The sequence below is a fragment of the Trachymyrmex septentrionalis genome, unplaced genomic scaffold (genome assembly GCF_001594115.1).
Source record: "Trachymyrmex septentrionalis isolate Tsep2-gDNA-1 unplaced genomic scaffold, Tsep1.0 scaffold19, whole genome shotgun sequence".
Classification (NCBI taxonomy): domain Eukaryota; kingdom Metazoa; phylum Arthropoda; class Insecta; order Hymenoptera; family Formicidae; genus Trachymyrmex; species Trachymyrmex septentrionalis.
In genome coordinates, this window is record NW_017305071.1 from 5,308,436 (window position 1) to 5,320,994 (window position 12,559).

At 37.0% G+C, this 12,559-nt stretch overlaps 1 protein-coding gene across 10 annotated transcripts in view; it reads left to right on the plus strand.

Moving 5' to 3' along the window:
- LOC108746873 (serine/threonine-protein kinase tousled-like 2) overlaps nt 1-12,559 on the plus strand; it is a 66,687-nt gene that overhangs the window by 2,225 nt on the left and 51,903 nt on the right. For 5 of the 10 annotated variants that reach the window (XR_001939199.1, XR_001939198.1, XR_001939200.1 and 2 more), the window contains exon 1: nt 5,043-5,593. Coding sequence is in view for 6 of the 10 variants with exons in the window: in XM_018483926.1 (XP_018339428.1) it covers nt 5,563-5,593 (31 nt within the window). In the remaining 4 variants the exon portion in view is untranslated. Of the gene's footprint in view, nt 1-70; nt 210-231; nt 462-5,042; nt 5,594-12,559 lie in introns of those variants that run through there. The other 5 variants (XM_018483925.1, XM_018483920.1, XM_018483923.1 and 2 more) reach the window with 3 other exon arrangements.

The following is a 12,559-nucleotide window of genomic DNA, read 5'->3' on the forward strand; positions in this document are numbered from 1 at the left end:
GCCTCGCCTCGCCTCGCCTCGTCTCGTCTCGTCTCGCCTCACCTCGTCTCTCACGTTCGGCTCTCTCGCGCGTCTATCACGCAAACTTGAGCCGTTTTTTCGAGAGCAGGTTGAAGCCTGTTGGAGATACCAAACGACCGGAGCTAATCGCGGCCGATAATTCGCGCTCGCGCTGCGGATGTCGATTCCCAGGGCGGATCGCATTGCAGGTTGGATTCGCGTAGGATCGGATCGATCGGCGGGATTAAACGGCTGGTCGTCGCCGACCGTGTCTCCGCTGTCTCGATCAATTTGCTCTCTCACTCTCTTTGGTCAAAGCCGGCGCCTACGCGGTCGGTATTGTTGCGCTGTAATTTTGTCGACACCGATATCGGGGCCAATAGGCCTGCCTCTTTTTCAGTTGAACTTCTTGTACTTTTCTCTCTTTTTTTTTTCCTCTCCAACGTGGAGAACCTTGCAAGGTTAGCAGCTCAAAACAACAGAGAATCGATTGTGTGTCTTGAAACGAGATGAAAATTAACAAAGTGAGCAAATTCACTAGTTGTTTATCAATGAAATCATATGTTCGCGTTACTTGAAATCTGAATAGTTTTCTAAAATGAGATAAATATATATTGAAGCATTGAAGAAAATTGAAGCAAAGGTATCTCTAATTTTTTAGAATAGAATCTCACTTAAAAATTCAGTCCGTCTTGAAAATTAGCAGCTCAATTTTTAATCTTCCAGAGTGAGATTTCACTCTTTACAGTGAGATTCACTCTAAAGCGGCGTCTATGATCGTAGTCGATTATTTTCCTCACATTTGTGATTAGTCAATTTCTTAGAGCTTAAAGCTTAAAATTTACGCCTTAAAATCTCATTGTAGACTTAAGATTTAAAGACTTTAAAGAGTACTGAATGCAAAAAAGTACAGCGGACAGACTTTATAAATATTCTAGCGAATTTTTGCTCACTTTTTTGTAATTTTCACCTCGTTTCAAAATATACATTCGATTCTCGGATCTAATAAGAAGCAAAGCGCGACGAACCGTGATAATAAGACACGATTCTCGCGAAAAAAAAAAAGGAACGATCGTATCATATTCTTCGTACGATTCGATGTAACTGCGACGTAATTCGAGATAGAGGAAAGGAGCTCTAATTATCGGCGATCAACGCCATCTTCACGATTTCGGAAGAGAATCCTTGTTGCTCGATTTAAGCGACTTTTCTATTCCTACATTACGTCCCGGCACGCGATAGAAATTCATTCGAATCGATTGAGCGCAATGTCGCGTGCCGTCGTGTAGTTCGGGCTTAAATCCGAGCGGCCCTCGAAAATGCTGGCGCCCTTGGTTTACATCGGCACATAACCTCATCTCACCGGTCCTCTTTTAGGATTCGCGTTCGAATTCGCAAAGGTTTCGAGCGTCGTTCTTTCCCGCTGCACTTTTCTCACTTTTTCAAGCTGGTATTCACATATTCGGCTCTTATATTTAAAATCGTCTTAAGTAACAGTCTTAAGGTGTCATGATCGCAGAGCTGTATTAATATCTTAAGATATTAGTTAAGCCGGTATTCATAATCGATTCCTACAGTTGAGACTGACTTAAGAGAGGCTTGTGTGTATACGTGTGCTTGTATATATTAGCATCTTAAGACATTATTTAAAACGGTTTTAAAATAAAAAAAGGACTATGAATACCGATCTTGAGATCAAACTCGTTTATTTGAAAAAAGAAAGAAAATCGCGATTTAGAAAATAGATTTGCCTTTTATTTTGGATGCGTGTTATGGAATTATTTTCGGAATGGATACCAATTGGAATCGTTTAATTATTCCCTAGATTTCTATTGTATTTTTTCGGGAAAATGGAATAATTTCGATCGAAATTTATTCCGAACAATTTCATAATACGTGTCCTGGATTGTTATGTAGAATTTTCCTTCTTGCTTTCATCAAACTTTGAACGTGTACACTTTAAAAAATATCCATGGCGTTGTAAATCCACACCATGTCGGTGTTAAAATCTATTTAATCTATTTATTGAGTTATAGTGACAATTATATAGACATTGCATGGTTTTATTTTTTTTTTTTAATGTGTATTTATTACATTTTATTTTAAGTACAAAAAAGTGTACTAAAAAATTTCTGTTCGAAAATGGACGAATCAGAATGCTTTTTTATTAAATTTGTTATAGGTAATTCTAGTTGAGATAATCAGATGTCAAATTATAATGATCGAAATTCTGATTGGTATCAATCAGAATCTTCCTGATATGTTCATTTTTAGTAGAAATTTTTCTCAATGCAGCTAAAAAAAAAAACAAACCTAATGGATCCAACGGAAAAGTCCTTCGCGTTATATTTTTTTTAACGTTCGAATTTCGCGCTCGTTTATTCGGGATGGGTTCCTGATTTATGCCGCCATTGGCTGCGTTCAGTAGACTCAACAGTTGAGTGAGCGCTAGCTGTTATCGATGTATTTTTCTAGATCTAATGACGGTATTCATAGTCCATTCTTATTTCAAGACTGTCATAAGTAATGTCTTAAGACGGCCCTCTAATTAGTTTATGATTTTTTAAAACTATTTAAGATAATCTTGAATATAAGATCTGACTACACTGATAAAAAAATTTTCTGAATCTAAGTAATTTGTTTCTTAAATAGTTCCAACTGTCCAAATAAACATTTCTCTACTGCGAATAAATATTCACTGAGAAAAAAAATGCTGTTGATTCAATTAAAGTCTATACTACGAGCTGTCACTAACATATAAGTAATTAATTCACGTATATTTTTCTTGATATAAAGGCATAAATTATTATTTCGACAATCAAGGCCTTCATGTGCCAATAAAAATATACATGAATCAATTACTTATATGTTAGTTACAGCCCGTAATATAGACTTTAATTGAATCAACAGCATTTTTTTTCTCAGAGTGTTAAAATGTAAATATATATTACTTGTAATAAGATTCAGAAAATTTTGTTTGAATACCCCGGCCCTAAAAGTCTGGTTGGATGATCTAGAAGAATGTACCAATAACAACGGGCGTTCACTCAGCTGATGAGTCTGCCGAATGCAGACTCCATATGCGCATTGCTGCACCTGGTAGTAACACACTCTTACGTGGTAGCACATTCCCCTTCTCTTGCTCTCGCTGATCTTGGCTTTCTTTCCAATATTACGGCGGATGGGACGTGTACCTATGGAGAAATTATTACCCAGGTGAAAATCTCTCGCGTGGTTATTCGGGCCCGGATGAGGATATATACTCGACGCGCGAAGTGGCGCGCGTCGATTCCGCCGTCGATCATCGGTTTATTTTCTCCCGGGTTTTCGTTCGCCTTCGTATTCATGTATTCCTTGGACGACACATTGTACGCTCGGAACGTACATTGTCCATCGTAATGAATTCCATGTTGACGGACACTCTTCGCGCGGCCGAGGACTAATTTGAGAAGCGATCGGTGACGCTCGTCTCATCAGTACGATCGATCCGTTCGGCCAACTTCTGATTTCCGTCGTCGCAGGACGACGACGTGGTATATCGTAAAGGGGATAACGGTGTTCGTAACAAAGCGTAGCGTGCACGGCGCGTGTCTTTTCGCAGAGACGAACGAATCCGTAGAGCGAGTCTCTCGAAACAGGCGCCGATCGATAATCGTTCGATGGCACTCGCTCGAACTATGGCTGCGTTCAGCGGAAAAGGAAGTTTCGCGAAACTATTGTAAAATTCTTTTTTTTTGTTTGGTCTTAGGCTTTAAACAAAATGATATGTAACAGGCAATCGAAACTGTATACTAGGTTGCGATCTACTTTATGTTTGTCGAGGAAAATTTCTGGTTTGTCGAAAATGGACGGAGAAAATTCTGAGATTATATCAAGCAGATTTCTGCTTTTCAACTAGAATTATAATTGATTTAGAAAATTTCTGGTTTGTTCATTTTCAATCAAAATTCCAATCGATACAATCAGACTCTTTTCAGTAATTATGTAAATATTTACACGCAAGTGTTTTCAATTCAGGGAGTAAAATTCTTTCTTCTATCAGTCAACAAAGTATTTGTATCGTTAAGTGGATCACACTTTAGAATACACGTTTCCGATAGGATGAAATCTGTTTTCCGTGTGCTTTTCATTGTATTTAAGAGGATCCTAAAGTCGACTGTTTTACCGATTCAGTAAGATTTGCATATCTACCATTTACGTGTCATTGACATCACTACACTCTGCTGCATCAATATATTGCATGCACACATGCGTACAAATTTTCTAATTAATCTTTTATATTAGATATCTAAGCCAAATTCTAAGAACTGTTTGTTTATGTAATCCCTACTCCAAATAACTGACAAATTGATTTTTTATTTTTGGCATAAATTCGATCGATTTGAATTATAATATATTTTAATTGTGAAAAAGCATTTTTTAATCTGTGTAAAGGCAGTTAAAAATTAAGTATTTCAATACTTATTTGAAAAATAATCAGTAAAACAGACTTCGGGAAAACATCTTAAGGCTTTACTTTTCGTTCCTCACTTTAAAGCGACGTCTACAATAAGAATTTAAGGCGCAAAACTTAAGCCTTGAGCCACAAGAAATATGCCAATCATAGCATTTTCCGCTGAGAAAACTATTGCAACATTGGTGCAAATCAGTTTATTCTATTTTCAATCGTAATAAATCCTTTTAGAGTTATAAGGTTATCATGACAATAAGGAATATGTAATTAAATTATTTATTAACGTTAAAGGTATGTGAATTAATTTGCATGTAATTGAATCGGTGTTGCACTAGTTTTCCCAATGAAAAACGCTAATAGTCGATTATTGGCCTCACATTCGACTGTGGTAAATTTTGTACGGCTTCAGGCTTAAAGCTTAAGCTTTTATGCGTTAAATCTCATTATAGACGCCGCTTAAACGTACAAACCAATTATATTAAAAGCCTATTTTATAGTTGCGTAGTTGTAAGAATTGATCAATCGTAGTCGAAAAATGAGGAGAATATTCGACTGCGATTGGTCAAATCTTACGCTTACTAAATTATAGAATTTTACAACAGTTGCAAAGCTGCTTTCTCTGCCGGACGCAGCCAGTAGTAATCGATCGAACAAGTTTGCGATCCACCTGATCGGAAAAACGGCTCGAAGAAAAAGAAAAAAAAAAAAGGAACGGAATGCTCCTGGCGGTTCTGTAGACGCGCGTGGTTCTACTGTTACAGAAAGGAAATCCTCGCTTACTGTCGCCGGAAGTGGCCAACCGGGTGGCCGGGTGTTAATCGGGAGTGCGCGAAAACCTTACGGATGGTCTTCGCGGTGCGGCCCACCCGGTACATCGGCGATCGAGAGAGTGTAGTGTGAGATCAATAATGAGACAGGTGCTCTCATTGGTGTAAAGCGATGCGGCGGAGCTGAGAGTTTTGTCGGGCGGCACTAGGGCTCATGAAAAGTGTATCCGGCGCGCGTAACGACGCCGTCGCCGTCAAGGATCAACGTGCCGCGAGACATTCGAGCGAGTTGGATCAGTGTAATTATAATGTAGTGCCAACTCTGCAGATGGATAAACAGGGATGACTGATAATTGCTGGAACTCTGGTGGTGGTAAGTGTTTTTTCATTGACATTGCACATCCTCTCTTGCAACTCGCTCGTTTTTCTATTTTTTTTCTCTTTTTTTTCATCCTTTCATCAATCCCTTGAACAAGATTAACGAAAAGGTCGAGCGTAGATTGGTTGAGATCCTCTCCCCGAGTTGTAGACGAAAGTGACTCACGGGATATCCCTATGTTTTCCCTTTCTCGCTTTAGGAGAATTTCGGGACGCCCGGTGTATGAAAATACGGATGTTATTTCGGTCTTATAATACACGAGATTAGATAAGTAACGCGAGGATAAATCAGCCGAGGAGCGGACACACCGTCGGTTGGCAGCTCAATTACGTTTATGTATATGTATATTACGAGATGCGAATGCCGATGGTGGTATCACTTCGACAGACGCAAAAACTTATTTTCCAACATAGTTAAGCCGTATGTAAATGTATTGGCAAGTAACTTTTTATTTATCTTGCGCGCAAAAATACTCTCGAGATACGAAAATAGCCTTGAAAACGTTGTAGGCGATAGGCAAACTGTTTTGAAATCTTTCGTTATGTGTTGAAAATATCAAAGGCGATAACGTATTCCTCGCGAGTGATTTCGCTGATTTCGCATGATCAGAAAGTTGCAAAATGATTATCTCGGAAAGCTTACCGTCTTATTATTTTCAGTTGCTCGCTTGATGTTGTTTCGCCCGAGAGAACTCTGTTCTGTAAACTCTTCATCGTGTCGCTCTTTCAACATTCACTAAGATATAATATTGAAGGTCTCAGTTGACCCCTGTTCGATCACGCTATCTTATGAGTATCTTCTAAACAATTGTTGAGTCTATTCAAGTGAGAATCCGTAACAGACGAAGTTGGCATCGCATACTTTTACATTATTTTTAGTATTTTAAGTATTGAATTATCCTTTTGCATTGAATCGTGCAGAACTCTTTTCGAAACCTATCGGGAACTCTAGAACTCTATCAATTACATTGAAATTTTGACAATAAGATGCCAACTTCACGGAAGTTAATGATGTCCATAGATTAACTTTAATCTCGGTTTAATTTACTTTTTGCCTTTTTTTAATTTATAGAACTAAAGAGAAAAAGATAAAAAGTAAGTTAAACCGAGATTAAAATTAATCTACATTGATAGAAACAGGCATGAATCCAGTTTGCCATTTTATTTAGCCGAGTGTCCAACAGGGAGAGCTTTTTCTCCTGTGAGAATAATAGCGAATTCAGTCACTTGCATTACCTACACTAGATTAGTGCATACTAAATTAATGTTGCTACATGAAATTAGCAAAGTTAAATGTACACTGAAAAAAATGTACTAAAGTTTAGTAATATATTTTAGTAAATGTATTAAATTTTAATAAATGTTGTTTGAATAGTACTAATTAAATATTTAATAGATATAAACATATATTTGTTTGTATACAAGAACGATTAAGCGGACTGTCATTTTTTTTATTGAAATATTTATATTTATTGTACGTAAACATTTCATTAATGTTATTTAAAAAATATTGAAATTTAATAAATTTTTTATCAGTGTAAAAGCATATAAATATTTTAAACGATTAAATAATGATGTAATTGCGTTAATTAACAGAATATATTATTTTCATTGTCCAAGTTGATTATATTATACTACTGCATTTAAATGCTTCATATAGATATTTTCATTGTTCTTTTATTTATTTAGATTGTAAAGCAGCTTTTTTAATGTACCAATAGTGTAGCGAGTGACCGATTTCACCATAAAATCCCCACTAATTGATCTTGGGTGCTTTCCATTTAGTGACATAACGACACGAGCCAACATAAATGTTCTATCCTTTTTTGCATTCCACACGTACACAACGACAGAACGATACTTGTGTCACTAATGCTCATTTTCACCAATGTAGATTAACTTTAATCTCGGTTCAACTTACTTTTCGTCTTTTTCTAATCTCTAGAACTAGAAAAAGACGAAGAGTAAGTTAAATCGAGATTAAAGTTAATCTACACTGAAAACGGGCATAAATGGGAGGCATCCCTTGTAAACCACAACTGTGGCAACTCTTTCGATAACGTTACACGTTAATCGACTAATACCTTCCGTTTTATCGCGAAGGGAAAATGCGGAGAATGAAGAGTACATTGTACTCCGACGTATACACAAGGAGAGAACAAAAATATTGAATATTGAAAACAATGTATTTAATTCTTACAGAATAGCGATACTCGCTTACGCAGGAATGCGATGATTATCGTGAAATATGCGAACCGCTGCGTCCCGCGTTGCGCAAGTTACACTATCGCGCATTCATTGATCAAACGCGATAGTTTTTCTCATTCCTGTCGCAACGAGGAACGCGACAGCGGCTACGCGGAATAATAAATTTTTCTCGTGAAATCACATTAATTAGTCATCCCTTTAAATATCGTCAGTTACCATGAAGAGAAGCGACGATAAAACTCGTGCTGCTCCCAACAACCTCCGTCGCGTTTCCAGTATTGTCCGGTAAACAACAAGTGGATCGGTGATTCTCGACAGCATCGCGGATGCCATTGGAGATGATGCCCGCTGTGCTTCGCGTGGCACACTTTTTCGAAGGATACACAGAGGTTTCGGCTGATGGACGCGCGAGTAATGCATTCGCCGTGTAGGTAGAACCACCGTTCGCGAAATATCCTGAGCAACGTCTCACATTGTTGCTAGCGCCTCGCTTTCTCCGCGCCTTTTGTAGAACGAATGAAATTCCAGCCGTTGCCAGTCGTGACACTTCTCCGATGTAAACGTCGCACGCGAAGCTGAAGATGCCGGTTGTTCGCTCGCGAAGGTAGCGAGGCCGACGGATAAAAAGTTTTTTTTACGTCAGTTGGGACAGTCTGCGCGCGTACGTTAATCCCTTCAGATCTGATTTTATTAGAGTTATGTTAAGACATTTTTTTTTATTTAAGCAATTTAATAAATAATTCATACTAAATAATTTTTTTTTTTTTTTTTTTTTTTTTCAAATTTTGACTATTTTTTTTTCAACATATACAGGTGTCTCTTAAGTAAGGTCGCATTGGGGGCGTAGAATGGGTCAAGGGGAACAAAAAAGTCTTATACCATTTTGCAATTTTCGTAATAGTTAATAAGATATTAATTACTAAAAATGGTCGAATATTGGTCTTTTATAATTTTTTTCTCAAATACTATCAATTTTACAAAAAAACCTATAAGAGAGTTTTTTATCAATTTTTTAGTTTTACTGCATTTTCTTATTTTTATTATCATGAGAAAATACGGTATTGAAAAATTCTGAAAAAATTCTCAGAACCTTATGAGAAGAAAATAAACAATTTTTGTCTCTTACAGTTTTTCTGTAAAGTTGATAGTATTTGAGAAAAAAATTATGTACATTTGATCTCGATGATGTCGACAGAATTAAATCAATTTCAATTACGACGGATAATGCCGTCGAATTTGGTGTACATTAAAATCTACACAGATTCTGAAGGAGTTGAACCGAAAGGAGTTGAACAGTAAGGCTTTCTATTCTACATTCTTAACGACTCTAATTTAACACTGTATACGATTAAAAAAAAAGCTGAGCGAAGACAATACATTAACGATACACGTATGACGTTACTGTCATTAAGAGCTACAGAAATATATGGCTTAGAAATACTTTTAATGCGTCGAAATCGGAATATTCCCGGATTCGTCGCGCGACGTTACACGGCCGTGTCGTAAAAGCGCATTGTTTTCGATTGCACAATTAAAACTTGCGCCTCGGCGAACCGCGTCTGTTCCTATCTTCTTACTCAGCGAGTACGTTCGCCTATTCCAGGCACTACGAATAAAATAGCCTTGCCCCCGTTTTACATGAAAATTGTGGCCGACGACGAGTTCAATGACTGCGCTACTGCACTCGCGCGAGGCAAGCGCGGCTTCGCGCGGCTTCACCCGCTCGGATTTATTCAGCGGCCAGATGCGTTCCATGGCTGTCCACGGCTGTCCGAAGTGGCTTTAATTGTCGCATACCGCGACAATCAATTATCCCATCACTTTCTCAATTCTCCCGTCGAATCCGAAGTCCGAACGCGCGGCGCCATTATTACCTGCGAGATCCGATCGCGATCGCGAAATGGAAAAAGATCGTTAAACATCCAACATACAAAACAACGTTGCGCCGTTTGGTAACGCGCAACGGCCGGTCACGCATCGTGAACGTGTATAATGTCTTTAACGGATTGCAGTGATTCTCGAAAGTAACGGCGAGCAGTGCGACTCATTCATTCGTGTATACGTGTTGATAACAGACTGAAGAGAGAAAGAGAGAGAGAGAGAGGGACGATCCCTGTTAAACTAATCTATGAAAATTGAAGCTCGTCTACTCTGATAAGAAAAATTTCTGATTGAAAACGAACTAGAAGATTCTGATCGTATCAGAAATTCTGGTCTTATCTCAACTACTCTGAAAAAAGAATTTAATAAATTGTAATAAATTATTATTTGTTTGAATGGTACTAATCAGATATTTACCAAATGTAAACATATATTTATTTGATGCAAAAAGCATTAAGTCATCACTTTTTCTATTGAATAAATATTTATTTTATACTAAAAAGAAATATTAAGAGTCAGTAATTTTGTTCACTGTACATTGAGAAATCCCATTTAGTTGAATCAGTTGATTTCTTGTTTGGATAAACAAGTTCATCAGATGTCAATATTTATCAGAAACAAGTAAAATGTTACAATAATCAAATGTTTTGCTTCAACTAAATTATTTTATTGCATCAATGAAGGATTTTGTTTATCAACTAAATAAATGGGTTTTTCAGGGTAGCATTTAGTTGATTTAATCAGAAAATTCTAATCACATTCATCACAATTCTGATAATCTGAACTAAAATTATAATGGATTTAGCCAGAATTGAAATCCTGGATTGTCCATTTTCAACCAGAATTCCATTTAAAACAATCAGACTCTTTTTTCCTAGTGCACGTTACACGTAAGTAAATCTTTTTGTTTGGCTCGCATGCGTGTCGTTTCGCTAGCCAGTGAATTTATGGAGATCTGCTACTTGCTGAAGATTTCGTTTGTAAATGTAAAGAAAAGAAAAAAGCGCACCGCTCACCGTGGACTTAGACGGGTTTAAACTCAATGATAATTTTTTTCTGGGAAACTACGTCCCGCCGGTAATTAACTAACCCTAGGGTGATTCTTTTCTCGGACAGTAGTTTTCATCCATAACGTGAATAATAAAGATGGAAAAGAACACGCAACCCACGTAAGCACGTGTGCTTTGTTTAACGCGCAAATGATCTATTATTTCTGTTCGCAGTCGATTCGACTTATTTTACGAGACGGTCTCCGAGTAGCACAATAGAATGTGGTTTATTCGCTCGGAGAGGATCGACGGGCGAGTTAAATCCAATCCGTTGGATCGAAGTAGATAATACTTCGGCATAACGCGACTCCGCAAAACGCTAATTATAGCACTCGGGGATTGCGCCGTTTACGATCCATGGGATGTCCAGTTTATTGCGCGCGCGGTAATCATCAGCGGCTTCGGTAGCATCGCAGTTACGATCGAGGATGTTGTCAGTGGGCGTTGAATACCATTGTTGAAGCGTCCGGTAATTGCAGTCCCGAAGGTGGCGTTCCTATCCGAATTTTCTACCTGGGAGAATTCGGATAGGAATAACGGTTCGTCGAGGCACAAGCGTTTCTCGCTTTCCCCGCATTTTTCCTCGCTCGGATTCGTCCAAGGATAAATCCTTTGCGATGCAATTCGTTTTTCAAGTTTCTTACAAACCCACGCAAAGGAATAAGCATTGGCGCGTCTATACGTGTTCGTTCGCGCTGTTGGAGATGCTTCGCGGAAAAGGACGGTTCTGCTGAAGCATCTAAAAGATCTAGCTAAATACAGATCTGAAAATAATTTGGTTCAACTATCAAAATAATTATGTGAAACAAATTTAAGATCCGATAAAAAATTTCGGCGTGCAGTTCAAATGACTACAAGTATGATATATATGCATGTACATATATATTGCATAGTATATAAATTCATATCGAATTATTTAAGCATTAAAAGATCCAGCTTTAATCATTATGGACATTTCTTATTTTCTATTTGTTGAATGTTCATTATATAGAAGTGTTTTTTTTATATTTGAAAAATTTATCACTATTTTATCAATATTTTTAACAAAATTTATTATAATTAATTTTATTTGAATATGTAATTAAATATAACGTAAACTTAAATATTACGTGAAAAAAATATCAAATAATCAATTTTATTTTAAAAAGCCCGGGTTTTTTCCAATCCTGGCAAACAGCTCAAACTTGTGGCTAGGATATTTGAATTTATTGTAGCAATTGGTCGAATTTTCTACACTGTTAACCCGACGTCATTGTGATGCTAAAATGTTACACGTTCGTTGAGGTGAATCATGATAACCCGAATTTTTTTTTGTCTATTCTCACAATGTCAACAATGGTTTTAGAAAGTCTTAGTCTCTCCAGTTACAGAGCGGTTAGTTAAAAATCGACGAAGTATGTAAGAAAATATAGATGTTTAAAAATGTCATTATGACCTAGCCACACAATGACGCCGGGTTAAATGTCAAAGGTACAATAAATTCAATTTCTTGAGATAAATCACATTTTATTTGTACACTGTTAAATCTACAGTATCAAATTTAATCTAACGTGAGTCGCCCCATTGTTTCTACTAAATATCGTTTTGGTAAAAATTATAACACGATATAGTGTCAAATTGACATTGTATAGTGTTAAATAACTATTGTTTTAGTATAAAATAACGATATAATTGAGTAGGAGCAAGTGGCGATTCACGTTAAGTTAAATTTGACATTACATATAATATATATGTAACATTCATGTGTCAAAGTGTAAATCAATCGATTTCTATAATTAGTTTCAAAGCAATCAACGTCCATATTAATACACCTAGTAAATAAA